General features: G+C 44.5%; 1 protein-coding gene across 2 annotated transcripts in view; it reads right to left on the reverse strand.

Moving 5' to 3' along the window:
* Nucleotides 1–2540: 2540 nt before the first annotated feature.
* The window catches only part of vps50 (VPS50 EARP/GARPII complex subunit), a 103535-nt gene continuing 88251 nt past the window's right edge, over nt 2541–17824 (reverse strand). For both annotated transcript variants that reach the window (XM_056582124.1, XM_056582123.1), the window contains 5 exons: nt 16066–16162; nt 14056–14214; nt 11184–11305; nt 6358–6547; nt 2541–5022 (listed from right to left, as the gene is read on the reverse strand). In XM_056582124.1, coding sequence (XP_056438099.1) covers nt 4903–5022; nt 6358–6547; nt 11184–11305; nt 14056–14214; nt 16066–16162 — 688 coding nt within the window. In that variant the 3' untranslated portion in view covers nt 2541–4902. The remainder of the gene's footprint in view (nt 5023–6357; nt 6548–11183; nt 11306–14055; nt 14215–16065; nt 16163–17824) is intronic.

Genomic DNA, 17824 nt, shown 5'->3' on the forward strand with positions numbered 1-17824 from the left:
ACTTTGTATTTTCTTTGCACACACACTGGCACATTCTGAGAAAGCAGGTGAGCTATACTTTGACGCTACACAGATGACATTTCTTTATACGTTTATTATCATAGTGGTGGCTCCCTGCTACCATACCGAAATTAAATAATAAACGTTCAAATGTCACGTCCGGTACACATATTTGATATTTCATGTTTAACACTGAGCTCAAGCAAACAAAGATGAAAAGCTATGACTGTGCTTGGCAGCAATGTGAGTTATGGCAGTGGTGCGAGACTGCATTCAGTCACACAAGATCAGGACTTCTGTGTAGCTTATTGGAATATGCTGGAATATTTCCACCATTGTAAATGGTGAATGATGTTGTGTGTTTTCTATTAAGTCCTAATGTTGGGTTATTTTTATGTGTATGATTTTGGTTGAATGAATGGGACCAGAGAAAAACATCTAGTTGAATGTTCACTGACCAAAAACAGCTCAACAGTCAGATCAATAGGGTCGAGTTTCAAGAACATCGTGTTATTATGATCCGTCCCAGAAATGGGTAAAAACTTTGGAGCATTTGGTTTTATGCTTGACTTTATAGCTCGCAAATGTCACGTTTATGAGACGTATTTATTTATTACCCGTTCCCAGTTGGCTATTGGCCTTTTGGTAGAAATAGAAAGTAGCTTTTTCCCCTCGGATGCTGTTTGCTTAGATGTTTAAAGTAAGTTCAGGGACACACATCCTGTTTTAATGTTACCACGGTTACCAACTCCATATGAAGGATAGTCTCTCCAGCATCACCCTTCCACTGGTAGTATAGCATCATCCAATAAGATCAAAGTGGTGGTATGTTAGCGGTGAATCAAATGAGGAGAAGATATTAAGACCCCTAAAGCACGATGCAGGTGGTGGAGTAATATAAAAATGTCTTCTCCATCAAATCCACACGTAAGCCACCTGTATCGTAAATGGGAAATTAAGCGCTAGGTTGCAACTTGGAACAAAATATCTTGCAATCAAGTGCTCTCAACCCTTTCTTTGAGGGTTTGAAAACCTGTAATTTACTCCAAGAAAGGAGTGCAGAGAGAAAACGGAAAGAAGAGATCCATACAAATTTCATGGAGAGAAACTCGTTCAGGTGGGGATGTCGACCTGAGTGAGATGGCAGAGAGTACATGGAGCAGAAGCCTCGAGACAAGGTAAACATGAGGGTTGTTGACCCGGGGGAAGACGTTGCTACATCACCCATCCTCTGAGGTAGCAAATTGTGCAGAACGGCAAAGTATCGATCTCTGTGCAACAAAAAAAACCTAACCCTAACACTTAAAATAAAGACCATATGGGACAGATCAAAATGTGGATTAGGTGCAATAGTGCGATAAAATGATGATCCCAAGGAAGGAAGGAAGGAAAGTCAATACAGGCAAAATACACACTTAGAAAATAAGCCTGTTGGATTTATTTATGTGCCTTTCCTCATTGATTAGTCAAAGCTTTGTCATGAGATACAAGTTTAACTTTCTGTTGCTGCTTGTGCATATTATGATTGAGCAGTTCATGTTAAAATATTGATGAATTATGCTAAAAATAAGTCATAGAATATAACCTATTTACTCTCGACGAATCATTAAAAATAATTTCTCAAGTTCATTCCTATCATTTGATATTTTTGCACTTAAACCGTTCAATGTTTTAATAGTTAATAGTAACCACAGTAGTAAACATTTGCTTTCATATTCACCTATTCAACATTGAGAGGTATATTTTCCCAGCACAGCGCATGTATTCCATATAGCATGCCGTCTGTTGACATCCACATCAAGCTTTTGTGGCACTAATTTCCGACCAATCAAGCAGCAAATTAGTAACACCTGGCGATGCGTTGACGCCGCCAGACTCTCTGCTGCAGAGCCCAGCGTCCAATTAACCGCTCCGCTCTGTAACGACAGTCAACAAGAAAGCCAATCAGCAATTCAATCAGATCCCCACATTTGACGGGGTAAATAACCTATTATACATTGCGGAAGATATCCCTATTCCAGAGATTATTGCGAAACGTTTCCATTAGCCCAGCGACCAAACTTTACAAAGAGCTTTTTGAAAAATACCTCAACAAACAGAGGCAACAACAAATCCAAAGACGATGATCTACATACTGGTCATTTGTTTCCCAAATAACTAGTTTCAATTTCTTGCTTCAGCAGCATGAGCGTAATCCTTTGTGGCCAGTAAATCCCCCCTCTTCGACTCTGTCCACGTAGCCTACTACTCACTGGTGTGTTTGACTCTGGCAAATGCCATTCGGAGAAAGTGCTCCTTCTAGACCCAGTTATTATTCCAGGACTGCTCTATGTATGGGTGCTGTCCAACCGACTGGGGCATTGCGGCCAGCCTGACCACAGATACAAGCTCTCATAATGCCAGTACCACAGCACTGTAACTTCCGGCAAGGCCGTCATTGACATGCAACGACAAGCTTTGGGTTTCACGATAGCGCTACTGCAATGCGATTAATTATTGTTATTATTATAATCACAGACGTGTCACAGTCACCTTAGACATTTTCCGATTTGACACTGCAGACAAAAAAACGTTAACACATGAATAATTTCCCTCCTGGCCGTTTCACGACGTAATTCTTCAAGATTAAGTCTGTCCCTGGTACTGTATAATTATCAATGTGTTGAAACTATTTAATGTCATCGCTGTGGGCTGGTGTAGCGTTTACATACAGGATAATGAATGATTTGCCCTTTTCAGACTGGAGAGCTGAGCAACACATGCATGCACCAGAACAAATTTGAATTGTACAGAGACTCGTGCCTCGAAATCACAGAAGGCCTTTTCTATTCTCCCGCCGCTATAGATGGGCTGTGTGTTGAGAACTTTTGGATTACGGTTCAGGGGTGTAATTTCTATTCTGAGAGGGCATTTGAGGCAAAGACGACAAATCTGGCCATAAGTACAAAAATACATATGAATTCACAAGCTGACACATAATCGACAGAGCCCCAATCTAGACCCTATTGCTACTGTTAGCACATTGGTTTGAAAGCTTACAACTGTTGAAATAAATAATAAGATTGACCACGGTATGTTTATTTATCCATAATAAAATTAAGTACACAAGCTTTATGTACGATCCTACTAAACAGTCTCACTTCACACCTTTTATTCACCCTGTCTTGTTCTCACAGTGGCTAGCCCAAGGCATTAGTACAACACTGGGAGACTTAATTAATTTGGCTGATGGCACTGGGGCGCATATCCACACTAAAGTATCATCATTATGATGGGATATGCACTGCTAAACCCTAGTCCTTAACACGTGCTTTGATCACACTGAAAGCACTGTGCGCAATGCGCTATTGACCATAACGGTAGACATTATTCACATGGTTAACTGCAGTTCATTGAAAAAAGGCAGCCAACAGTCAAAGAAATAAGGAGGATTTGGACTGAGCAGGTTCAATGTTAGTGTTTATTACGATTGAAGAGTTTGGATTTTACCGTCACCATGGAATGCTGATGCTACGCAGAAGTTCACGGGAGCCATGACGCGGTTCTCAGTTTAAATATTCATATTATATTATAACATGTATACAGTTGACAGGTTACCAAGTACCGGACCAAATCTCACTTCCACTCATTTGTAAGATCAGATTCTGAAACCAAAAGAGATACGAGAAGCCGGAGAAAAACAAACAAATAAATACAATCTTGAAAATATGACATTACATATAGTATTAATCTTGGAAGTGCAAAGATAAAGAGTCGTTTCAGAGCAGGACAAACAAACAAAGGTAACTTAATTTTTCTGAAGTCCAAAATATTTCTGTCTTCCTTCATTAAAATGGGGACAATCATTCAGGCCATGCTTTCCAAAACCTAGAAGGGAATATCTTTCTCTGTTAATGTTCAGCGGACTGAGTCATGGAAAAAATGTGTCGATCAATTCTCTGACTCACGAACAATACAGATCCATTGTTTCGCCCTTCACGGAGAAGCAGACGCATTGATATGCAAGATTAGCGATACACCGGGCTCCTCAAAAAAGACTAAATATCCTTCTATAGGAAAACCAAATAAATATCCACATGGGATACAGCAGAAGACACAAACAAAAGGACAAGTGCAGTTGGTGTAGCTAAATAGCTATAAACAAATACAGGTAATATTCAAAATCATATATTATTCATTGATAAAACAAAACATAGCATCCAGTTAGATAGGCACAATAAACAGAACCAAGATTTTACAAAGACAAAATACAGGGTATTATAACCTAAACCTTGGATAAAGGACACTGTACATGTCATTAGTGTGCTCTAGAGGTAGCCAAGCACACCATAAAGTACAGAATACACCAGCATTTTCTCCTAGAATTCTAGTTGTGTCCCACACGGAAAGAGTTGTGAAAATGTTTCCAATGGACCTGAATGAAATACATACGTACGTGCCAGAGGAGTTTTTCTTCACCTTTGATCCTTGGTGAAAACCAACAGCACAGATGTAATAATACAACAGCTGGCTCTGCCTTAACATCAGGGCGTGTACATCCAGAAAAGCGGTTACATGCATGAATTTTGAAACATCAGCGGTTTTGTTTGTATGCATAGTTGTCCCTTGAAATAAAATCACCATGGCGAAAAACAGGACAGCTCATTTACAACATAAACAAGTGTTTCGCTTTTAATGCAGCAGCTTTCCTAGTTAGCCCGATTACCACCACAACTCGCATGAGACCTGCATCTTGGTAATGATATGAGGAGCGATTCCCGCTACAGAGTTTGTTTTTTGAGGTGCACAACACAACCTATGTGTACAGTAAGCAGAAGATATGGACATTCGACGCGGAGCTTCCTTCTACTGGAGTGTGTCCCGGTGTCACTGGGCACGGCTGGGGGATCATCTTCTCCCTCTCTATCTCTTTGGCCGGTCGATATCGTCGATGGCCGACAGCAGCTTCTGACGAGCCTTCTTGTTGATGTGTGAGCCCAGACACACGTTGACCAGGTTAGCAAGCTGCTTCATGGAGTATTCCTGGAGGTGGGTTGGACAGGTGGGGGATTATAAAACACACAGACACACACGACACGCTTTATTCTGTGCACCCTGTGTGACAAATCCCTGCTGTTTGGTCATTTAGCAGATGCTTTTATCCAGAGAGATTTGCAGCAAATAGGTCCTTTCTCACGGCGCTTTTCATCCGGGGAGAGACACAGGTGTCGCTCGTTACACTAATCACGGGCCTGCTCCTTTTATGTACTAACCCTAACACGCATCAGTAGAAGACTTCTCTTTACAGGGAAAGCCTCGTCCACGTTAATATGTGTATATCTGTCAACTTCCCCCCCCCCCCCCCCCCCTTAGAAGATGTCCTGTCCAAAACAAAGTTGTTAAAAGAAATGACTGTTCCACAACAGAGAACAAAATCGATTTTTAAAAAGCCTCACAATAACATTCCAGGAAATTAGATGGCGAAAAACTTTGCCAAACTGGACATTAGGAGCAATAAAATACTTCTTCAGAGGCCAATACAACAACACAGCATTGCCAAATCCAAAGGAAATAATCATTTGTTTGGATTGAGAACTATTGGTCATAGTGTATTACAAGTCCACTCTAGCTAGACTTGTAAACATGTTCTATATTACACCTAGAAGTGATGCCTGACTTCAATGGACCGATATTCCGCTCTGTCGGTAGGTTTCTGGCGCATGCTCAGTGTGGGATAAACAATTGGCATCTGTAAAAACATGATGTCATGATTTTGTCGATTTGCCAAACTTCAGTTTCCCTGGTCCACAAGCTTTTCCTTTGCTTTGGTGTGGACGGTACGCAAACATGCAGGCAAAGAAATGTTGTCCTACTCGAAGACGAGGCCCTTAGTCCCCTTCCGTCGCCCTGGTTCATTAAAGTCCTAACTAGTGTTATGAGCTACACCTGTGTTAGTCACCATGACGACACCTGTGTGAAAAGTGCAAAGTCTTTCACCAGCTTCCGCAAAAGACCCAAGGCACAATTGTTCAGAGTTCACCTAAACTCTGCATAGCCTCCCCCCCTTACACCCCCAAACCCTCTTTTGCACTTATTATATGTTGTAGTCCTTGCACTTAAAAATAGTACGTAGCGTTGTGTTGCATCTTATTCTAGCTAGCTTTGTTGTATATGGGGAACGGGTTAACCTAGCAATTGTTAGTGCTTGGCACTTGGTTCAATGAGCATCCTTGCTGTACCGACAGATATATATTATTTTATTTGAAGTCGCTTTGGATAAAAGCGTCTGCTAAATGCCTGAAATGTAAATGTAAAGGCAAAAGGCTCTATTCAGGTCCACGTCCACTGAGGACCGGGCCGTAGTGGTCCTCCGCTCACCCTGTGGTTCTTGATGAACTGCTCCATGTCGTTCTCCGTCAGGTAGTAGGCCTTGATGTAGGTCTCCACAAACTCCTTGTCGGGGATGGGCCGCAGGTCCGTCAGCCGCTCCAGTTTCATGAGGAACTGCTGGAAGTCCAGCTGCATCAGCGCACGCCCCTCGTTGCTGCACTTCTTCACGTTAGCGTAGCTGGGGGAGGGGGACAGGAAGAGTGAGCGCGGTGGAGGTCACTCAGATCCTCAGTCTGTTGCAGGCTCAAAGGCCATTACATGGCTCCCTAAAGTCCTAGGCTCCCCTAGGCCAAGGAAACGTCTTGGTGTCAACTAGTGTAGAGAAGTCCTTTTCCTAGACCTTGCTCCTGAGCCTGTGGTGAAAGCCTGATGAAGCCTTATATACGTTAAAACTATTCAAGGCAAATACATTTGATTTTTCTTTCTTTTCGAATGTAACTATTGTAAGTCGCTTTCGATAAAAGTGTCTGCTAAATGCCCAGATGTAAATGTATAATACACCTGATCAACATTGACATAATAACAATGGATGCAGCCGATCCAAATGTTAATAAATAAAACTAAAAAGATACAAGAGAAACTACTATGAGAGGTTCCCCACAGGTTCGGAAAAAGAGATCTCCGACAATCTCACCATCGAATAAGAGTTACGTTCAGGGTTATTCAACCTCACTGCCACACAGGTAAACATAAGGGTCCTTTCAGTTCTGGGATATAATGAATAATACATATGAAGGACAATTCTAAAGTGTAATATATAAACACTGAACAGAAACAGCACGTCGTAGAGACTACAGACTAGTTGAACATTCATGTCTGGATTTCCCCATGATAAAGTATCTATGTTTAGACACATTTTTAACACAGAAGAGCACGTTTGCTGAAGCAAATGTCTTCTATATTAAAGAGAGGCTATAAGTCGACAAGCTGTGTATCAAATCATAAGCATCCCCTGAACAATTGTGCACAGTTTACCTCACAGTATGTGAAATGTATCGCATTCCAAATCAATTAGCAACACGAGAGCCCACTGTTAATAATTAGCGGATCGGTGAGCACTTTTATGCAGCGAAAGACGGACAAATATCGATATTCTGGTCACAGGGAGGCTGTGGGTGAGCCCCCTTTCTCTTCTGGAATTCAAGATGTTGTACCTTCCAAAGGTTAACCTATGTCTTTTAGCATCAGTCACAGTCCCCACTCGACCATGACGGAGCATTCTAATACACAGTGAGTGCATGCCCTCTTAAGCACGCGTGTGTTTGTTCGTGTATGTGCGTGTGGGTGCACGCGCACATGCACATCCATTCTAGCAAAGAGCCCTAGAAGAGTCCCCGCTGTGCTTGCAGTGAAGTACTGAATGCTCATTCATGCCATTGTTTACCAGCAGGTCCGTTGTATTCAACGTCGCTTCTTCAAAGCGATACATATTCATCCACAAGATCATCCTCTTCCGCCTCTGCACCAATTCAAGCTTGTCTTTTCTCCTCCTCCGTAAAACCTCGGGTCCCCCGTCCCTCCCCCTGAAGCCTTGACTAACGTCTCCCCCAGCTGTGGCGGGAGCAGCGGGAGCAGCGGGAGCCGGCGGCAGCAGCCAGCGGCGGGAGCCTAGCTCCAGAATGCTAACTAGCGCTTGGATCCCAGAGGCCAAGCATTCCAGGAGGCAGGGGGAGGTGGGCACCGACATCATTAACAGCATGTTGCAAACCCTGGGGCACTAAAACAAATCTGTCCTCACCGAGACTGACTGTGTTGTTGTGTAGTTTGAGTGTGCGTCGTGTTTAATAAAGCTCCATCCGAAAAGACTAACCGACAAGGACACCTATCGTTCCCCAGGCTTTCTTTGCAGCCAACTAAAATTGCTTTTGCTCCAAGACATGCAGAGGCTAACCTGGGAACCAGACAGATCAAGAAGCATAATTATTAGTTGCATATGCACCATCCCCCCCCCCCTCGTTCAGACAGATTTCAAACAGAGCTTGTGCGAGTCGGGCCAATCACAAACGTTTGCATAAAATGGGACAGGTTTAATACGATGAGCCCAGCGGTCTACCCTATGGGAGCACTGTTGAGGCAGCTTTATAAACAACCTAGATGGCTGCAACTGACGTGTCACACGTTTCCTTGCTCCGATTGGTTGCAGGTCTATCCAATCGTGTCCAGAGGCATTTTGTTCAGCGGCTGTCGTTAACACACCTTGCATATTGAACATATATGGAGAGGCTCCAGACGAATATGGACGCATTGGGAAATAGGTCTGGCGATGATCCAATAAGAAAGTACATAATATACATGTTTCCCTGATGTATTCATGAATGCCATCATCTTGCGGATGTCTGCTGTGCACGAAAGAGAAGCGGAGAAGCACGTTTACCAGAGCCATTGTTGATACCGGCGTGTGCCCTGGATTTATCAGTATTTCTGTACATTGGCTGCAAATTCAGAGTGGCATGAATGGTGAAAATGATGACCGAAGCCAGGTAGTCTCAAAGAGAGAGAGAATAAGAGAGGTAGAGAGAGGTAGAGATGTAGCGAGGGGGAGAGAGATTTAAAGACACGTATGGAGGAACCGAGAGACAGGGCAGAACACAAGTCTACATTTTGCTTATCTTATCTCGTCAGCGCACAGCCAGCGACCCATTCCATTCCCCTTCCCCGCCGTTCTCCGCAGTGCCTCTCTCAGGAGATGAAAACGACTCCATTTTAATTCATGCTGAGCAGATGTCTGAACCCGCGCAGGATAAACAGTCTTTTAAAAAGAAGAAGAACTCAGTGCAAAACTTGAGCGAACGTTATGGGCGAAAACAGTGTGTCTCTACAGGTTGAAGAGAGCGAGGCCAAAGGTGATGCAATAGGTCAGTAGGGAAACAACCTCTGCTTATTTACGAGTTTGACCATAGCCCCGGAGAGCCAAGGGACCTTGGGACTCGGTCCAGAGAAGAGGGGGGGAAAGGGAGACAAACTCAGGGGATGAATGTTCCACACCTTCCAAAGTTCCCAGGCTATAAATCAAGCCGTTCCCCAGATACTGCATTAGCCTATGCTCTGAGTGATAAAGAGAGCCGCGGCTGTAAACTAATATTGGGTAAGTGGTTGTTGTTTTGGAAATTTACACGCACACACACACACAGACACACAGACACACACACACACACACACACACACACAGACACACACACACACAAACATGCAGGCACGAACGTACAGGCACACGACAACACGCACACACACACAGAAATGCACACACACGCACACACACAGACCCATTAACTTACACAGTCGCACACACACAGAAACATAAATGCACACACACACACACTGACGCCGTACACACACACACACACACACAGACACAGACACACACACACACACACACACACACACACACACACACACACACACACACACACACACACACACACACACACACACACACCAAAAAATAACAGAATGGCTGACAAAGGACTTTTAATAAGCGAAAAAACATAGCATGTAAACAAGTCGGGTAGAAGCTGCCAACCGTCTGCGGAACGTCAAAGCGCTCATCGAGGCTGTGTAATTGATGCGCTGAATGAAAGAACAGGACCACTTGTGCAACAGGATACACCACTTAAAACACCTAAAACATGTGTTTTCTTCACGCTTTTGTTCTCTCGCCAAGCTTCATCAGTCCATAATCCTTTGTGAGGTTCACTTTCAGGTTGCTATTTTTTACACATTCTCTCACTGAGCAGAGGACAAATGTGTTGGGATCCACTGAAACCCGAGTTAGGGAGCACAGTGTGTGAACCGATCAGTGGCCAATATGTAGATACATGGAAATGACCTGGCAGGTTGAAAGGCTAAAGCGGCAAGGGTAATATCTATAATATTCACAGGTGAAACAGGACCTGTAGGCAGCCTAAGCCACCAATTCATTTACGGTATTCTATCTAGCATTTGTGGTGAACACAATGCTTTGAAGTATGTGTGTGCGTATGTGTGTGTGTTTGCAATGCAGGGAACCATTAAATGACTTCCAGGGCTCTGTGCGGATGACTACTCCAGTTTTCGGGGGGAGCGCACCAAAGTTCAACCTGCAATCAATTGCTTTTATTTCCTGTAAGCGCAGGATAACTTTGCGAGTCAAAAATAATAATGTTTACCCTGCTTGTTCAAGGGAAGTCACAGGTTAGACCGACTCAAGTTTGACAGTTTTTAACCATCACTCCTCTGAATGTGAAACACTTGTTGTCAAAAGGTGCTATTGCAAGCCTGTGATTTGACTTAGAAATTGACTTGCAATCCGTCAGCTTTCAGAGAGTGAAATGTGTGGAGAATATTTTTTTTCAGTTGCCTGCGCCTGCATTTGTATGAGCCAATTTCGATTTTAGACGCTTCCCGGCTAATTGCTGACAAATCCGGGTGTCTCTTCCCTGAATAACAAGCGTGTGAAAGGATGAACTTCTCAATGGCAGAGATACATATGGAGTGTGGGGGGGAATTTATTTCGGTAGTTTAATTAAGAAAATCTTGCCCCACTTCTGCCCTCTCTCTGTACAACTCTCTAATCATACGGAGCGTCACACAAATCAGGGGAGCGTTCCAGAACACCATCACTATAGTTGAAACGGAGCCAGAATCCTCCACAGCCCTTCCACAGGGCATAGTTAGAAGGGCAAATTCAGCCTCAAATAGCACCTGATTACCTTTGAACAGGCGGATATGACTCATGACCGGTCTAGACAATGAAGACCTTCAAACAACACCGGCATTACGATCCGGGTTCACTGAGGAAATGGGAAAGTGATTGAACGACTGATTGAGTGACTCACCCCTCCACCAGAGTGCGATTGGCCAATCGGATGCAGTGCTCCCAAAGGACGTTGGAGACGGCCAGGGGGATGCGCACCTGTCTGGACACATCACCCAGCTGTGCGTTGAACTGCTCAAACTCCTGGGTGAGGAATCAACATGGAGAAAAACAAGGAAAAGGGAGTGAGTGTTTGTTCATGAGATCGTCAATTCAGCAATCGGTCAAGGTTTATTATTGCCGCGCTCGACTTTGACACAGAATCATTCAAATAGATTGGCTTCCACTGAGATTTCATTCGATTCTTAGCTCTAGGGTCAATATCACATCCTCTTTTAACAAGGCATCTCAGGCCTCTCAGGACTCACATTTTGTTCTGCACAAGATATCCCAAGACAAGATGGCCTCCACCACTACTCCAGCACGGAGGCATCAATCATGCAGGTGTTTCAATATCTGGCTCGCTTCACGTTCAAACCCAAAGTAAAGCAGAACCATTCCAAAAGAAGGAAAACTGTTGGCCCGAATCTGTCCATATTATATTCTTTCCACCGTTTTCTTGAAGATAAATAAAAACCTCAGGAATGGTGTGTGTGTGGGGAATCGAGGGGGGAGGATATGTGATTCATGCCGGGGCCGTCTAAACAATATCACCCTGCATGATGGACGATTATCCACGTTACAGTTATTTACCACGGCATCCGTGTGCGCCTTACGCTCCCTCTCTCGCTGCAGATATAAATTATGAATTAAATGCTGCAATTATGATATTAGCCGTACATGTGCACTTTGATGGGGCACAGCGGGGCCTGTCAGGGAGAGGCAGGGAGCGAAAGAGCGAGGGCCGCTGCCTTCGGGGAAACTGGGCAGTGATTGATTTGAATTCAAAACGACTACTACACTAACCTGAGAGCACGAAAAAATACGTGTGAATCTGTGCACTCGGATCGGTAAAGCCTGCGCACCGATTGGTAAAGTGTGATGGTGTGACCATCACAAAAAACATGTGCACAGATCTGAAAACCCCAGCACTCTTGGGTATTTCAGCAGAAGGAACGGCCTTGGACCACGATGACCACTTCCTCACAGTAAATCCAGTTCATCGGGATTTAAGCCAGGTTTGATGAAGTTTCAAATCACCATCGATGCACACAAAACACAAAGCTTAATCAAAATACCAAACATTCCACTCATTAAATCTGCCCTTAAATCTAGATTAATCGGGGCAGACAGTCATTAGTTATTTTTCATCATGTGACCCCAGGCGTGCTGCGTACAAAACAAACCTTTACGCAAAGAGCAATCTATGGTGCAGCATGCAATCAGGGCATGCATACGTAACTAGTTCTCTCATGTTCTACCGCAACATAATGACCTCTTATTTCATTCAGAAAAAAATTGTTTGGGGTCGATAGGAGCGCTTTTTCCTTTTCCTCCGCTAAAGTCATTCCCATACTCGCCTGCATTTCCCTGTCACTCTATATGCAAATAAGTGCAGATTCCAAATGCCACTGATCAACGCGCATGCATGAATAAAGCATTCCCCTGTGTGGAAGTACAATAAAATATTCCCGCAATGACTCCTTGTCACTTGCTGTTTAAAGCGGAATGCGTATGCCATTATGTTCCCGGTTGCACGACGGAGAACACCATTAGCTCTCGCCCCGACATAGATCTTCATCCGTGGGTTTTGTAACGTACAGTGGCACTACATCACCGTGCCTGTCGCCGTCACGTGTAACCAAGCCCATCAGTGGGAACATTAAGATATGTGTACTGTGACAGCTTTAAGCTAAGCTGTGCGGCGCGGAGAACACTCTTCTCCCGGTCACTTTTTTTTTAGTGAATCAGCCGGTGAACAGCCGACGTAATGGCAAGGGCGGACAAGCCCGAAGTTGAATCGGACCGGGTAGATCTGTCGACGTGAACACATACGCGCGGCAATGGAGTTTATTTTTAAGCGTGTTTTATTTAGGTACTTCAGAAATCTGCAAACCAGCATTCACATTAACACCAATCAGTCCGGCAAGTGGTGGACTGATTTGACCGTGTTTGGCGGTTGAAAAAAATGCAGGCTTACATGTTAAACCAATGGCTTGATGGATGAATCCATCCTGGCCGGTAAAAAGACAGAATTCCAAAAGTACATTTTGGACTCGCTCCCAACGGATTCAGGACGGCTAAACAGATGGGGTCCTTTATTTATTCATTTTTTAAACATGCATATTGAAACGAGGGTGATTGGAAGAGTTTTTGCTTTGTGCTCGTAAATAACTAATAGCCCACAGGTGACTGCACAGAGTCACCGTGGGATGCGGACCGGTATCTGTTAGCCTCTCAGAGAGCGCTTACCTGTGGCGCTGCTACGGGCCGATGTAAAATACATGAAGGCATAAGCGGGCAGCATGAATAAAAATACAGTTTTTGGGGCGAAGGGAAACCACGAGTCTTTCCCAAACAGATTGAGGGGCAACGAGGAGGAGGCTGCACTGCCTTCTCTCTCTACAGGCTTGGCAGGAAGCGCTACATTTGGGGCCCACGGTGTATAAATTATTCACAGAATGGGAAATAATTCATAAGTGCCACGGATGGATACATATATATATAAATATATGCGAACAAACCTCAGCCGTAGAGGATTTGACACTGAACTTGATAATGGCAGGGGTTTCGGGGTTTATTATAAGCATCCCATTGCTTATGCCACCGCCGGTCACGGATGGAATCCATTTACTGGCCATTAACTACAGCTACCGTGTTCAGATAAACAACCCTTTACTGTACCCTGTGGTGGGCTGTAGCTGCAGAGTACACCGTACGACCACCGCTCCAAGCAGACCAAGTGCAGCCATTTGCAGCATATTTTCCTTTAAGCACCTTTTTAGCCCATTTACCTTCAGCAGGATGTCCACATACACGTTGTGCTGGGACATTATCTCCCTGATGTCCCACTTGACCCCGGACATCATGAGCAGCATCTGCTCGTAGTCGATGGCCTTGGCCGCCACGATCCAGTAGATGGGCTTCCGCAGCTCGCTGGCCGTGGACACCGTCTGAGAAGGAGAAGGGTAGGGAGGAGGTGGGAGGGAGACGAGCACGGAGCAACAGAGACAGAACAAGATCTTCAAATAAATTAAATGCTTTTATTTTGACAGGCCAAAACGCGGCATAACTCGCGGACAAAATAAAAGCTCATGTCGATGTTCGCAGCGGTTAACATAGGGGGACATTAAAACGCATGCGAGTGATCGTGAAAACAGCCGACGTGAGAGCAGTGATTGCTTCACCACCGGATGGTTATTTTCCTTCTGTCTAATAGAGATCATGGGGGGATGAGGTTGGAATCTGGCAGGCGGTTTCGATGTGATTTGACCGTGTGGAATACGATTGGCTGCCTTGTTCCTTTTTTTTACAGATTCTTGACAGTTATGAGTTAAGGAGTGAGCACCGATGGGAGATGTGTAGGTTGTAGGGGTTTTCCATGTGCTGTGTGTTTCGAGTTAGAACACACAGACAGAGACGGAGACAGAGACGGAGACAGAGACAGAGAGACAGTGAGAGAGAGACAGAGAGAGAGAGTGTAAGAGAGACAGAGAGAGAGAGAGAGAGAGAGAGAGAGACAGAGAGACAGAGAGAGAGAGAGAGAGAGAGAGAGAGAGAGAGAGAGAGAGAGAGAGAGAGAGAGAGAGACAGAGAGAGAGTGTAAGAGAGACAGAGACAGAGGGAGAGACAGAGAGAGACAGAGACAGAAACAGAGAGCGAGAGAGTGTAAGAGAGACAGAGGGAGAGAGACAGAGACAGAGACAGAGACAGAGGTTTTCAAGATGTGAGTCCCTGAAGAGTCCTCTGTGGTTGTCCGCTAGTCCAATCACAGCCTGATTAGAACCACGGCGCTGGTAATGCCAAGCTAGACGTATTAAACGTATGCTGAATATGCAATACACCATAATAATTAATACAGAACATAATACAGGACTTGTGTTTCCATCTCTCTTGGACACTATTACAATATTTTTAAATATTAAGAATAATAAAAATAACTAGAAAATGCATTTCCTGCAGAAAATTCGGTGAGTGCTGTAGTACAAAGTGAGGTTGAAAATAATTTTTAATAAAGCCACATAGATTAAGACATAAAGAAACGTTGAATCGCTTAAATCAAGTGAAGGGATTTAGATATTATTGAAGATACAAGTGTGTAGATTTGTTACATGGTTTGAAAGAAAGAAAGAAAGAAAGAAAGAAAGAAAGAAAGAAAGAAAGAAAGAAAGAAAGAAAGAAAGAAAGAAAGAGAGAACAAAAGAAAGAAAGAACAAAAGAAAGAAAGAAAGAATAAAACTTATGAAGAACAATAGTTGAGCGCTGCATGCAGCACTCACTTAATAATAAATGGCCAGTATTTCAACCTGCAGTAGATTTTCCATTGAGAAAATAAAAAAGACAAAAAGTGTATTAAAAAATTAAATACATACATGTGTGTTTAAGACTAAATGGAAAAATTCTGCGTGTAGATTCTCCCAACTCCTAATCCACAAAATACAGGTCAGAAAAACTGAATTTGGGACTTTTGTGTATTTGTGTTACTTTGTATATTCTTGTCTCTCTAGGCCAATCAGCATATGCAATTGTACTGTACAATACTCGTAGCCTTTAATGTACTCAACTCTATTAACAGCCCTTTGGAAATGAATGAAATAGCAACCTCCTACCTGATAAAAAAAATCGGTGAATTAAGCCAAATTTAACAACCGAAAAGTAAATACCATGGGTGATACTGCTGAGTCTGATCCAGCGATGAACCCTCCATGAGACACTGTTACGCTTGAATAACGCCACTGGTGCACACACAACCACGGAAAGCTATTAGGCATCACATCAGAGGTATTGGGGGATCTGTGTCGTACCTGGGAGTAGAACTGCTGCAGGAAAGGCTTCTTCACAGCCGGCATCATGCTGTCCAGATGGGCCTGCAGGGAGTCAAACTGCTCTGCCAAGAACACCCTGACAAACACAAACAAACACATAAACATCCTTTTAGATGTTTGGACCCTTTTAGACCAAAAAAAAAAAAAGACATCCAATCACCATGATAGCCTTTTCAACTGATGCTTTCTTCAGCTGGGGGTGTTCTGTGACGGACAAAAAATGCATTTGTATATATCTATAAATATATATTTGTTATAATGCTGATGCCTCACACATCAATAACGTTTTGTTCTTTGAGAACACTTGAGAAGAGCCTGAGACGTTCCATCCATTGGTAATATGTTCAAAGCGAGGAGCTTGTACGCATCTGTGACAAGATTTAAATAATTATATCTGAATATATGAAATAACATTCACAACGGGGCTCAGCGTAGGCGAGTTTCCCCGAGTGCGTCAAGAGTTCAACTGGCATCGTTACTGCAGCTCCGGGTAGAAAGGTCGCTCTGTGAGTCACCCACACACTTCCACAACGTACACACAGTGATAGTATTCTGGAGGATCTCGGGCTACAACCAACACAATTACGCTCGGGTTGAATGAGAAAACCAAATTAAGCGTATAAATAACCATAAAACAGCCGCTCCACATGACGAGTAAACACCTGGGTACACCGCTGACGTATAACGGCCAGCTAGGGTCGCTTGTCATTGGCGACGTTGCAGATCTATCATGGAGGTATATATTTATATTATACCTCCATTTGAGTCGCTCCTATAGAAAAAAATTAATAGCATTCATATTCCCTGTGTGGTTTTCGATGTATGGCCAATTATTGTCGTGATTTTTTGATTACAGGGGGATTCTGGGTAAGATGGTTGTTTGTTCTTCTGTTGGAAGAAAGGGGGACGCGAGAGAACAAGCAAGAGAGAACATGGCAAAGTGGCGGATGACCATCTTGAACCCATATTATTAAACAAGAACCTTTAGTTGAATTATCAACAATTAAATAAATGAGCCATCATCAAGCACCATAAGTCTGCCCGCATGGAGGAAGGCAAATACACATCTTGACAACAGATACACCCACCTGCGCGCACGCACGCACGCGCGCGCGCACGCACGCACGCGCGCGCGCACGCGCGCACGCACGCACGCACGCGCGCGCGCACGCGCACACACACACACACACACACACACACACACACACACACACACACACACACACACGTGCTCTGAATGACGAGAGGAAAAACAATTAGTAGCGACATTCTTCACTGATTAGACAACAACAAGACACTAAATGTCAGGTCGACCAGCGCAGCCCCAGCCCCAGCCCCAGCCCCAGCACCAGCACCAGCACCAGCACCAGGACACGTCCCTCTGGGTGTCAGCGTGCTCTCCATGCTCAGCCAGGGGCCCCAGGAGGAGGATCTGTACGCATGCTCTGGCTGCTAACCCGGGCTCCAGATGAGGCATGTTGGGGCTGGGTGGAGGGGCGGTGACGGGGCTGGGTGGAGGGGAGGTGACGGGGCTGGGTGGAGGGGAGGTGATGGGTGGAGGGGAGGTGATGGGTGGAGGGGAGGTGACGGGGCTGGGTGGAGGGGAGGTGACGGGGCTGGGTGGAGGGGCGGTGACGGGGCTGGGTGGAGGGGAGGTGATGGGTGGAGGGGAGGTGATGGGTGGAGGGGAGGTGACGGGTGGAGGGGAGGGGAGGTGACGGGGCTGGGTGGAGGGGAG

This window comes from Gadus chalcogrammus, chromosome 22 (genome assembly GCF_026213295.1).
Source record: "Gadus chalcogrammus isolate NIFS_2021 chromosome 22, NIFS_Gcha_1.0, whole genome shotgun sequence".
NCBI classification, from domain to species: Eukaryota; Metazoa; Chordata; class Actinopteri; order Gadiformes; family Gadidae; genus Gadus; species Gadus chalcogrammus.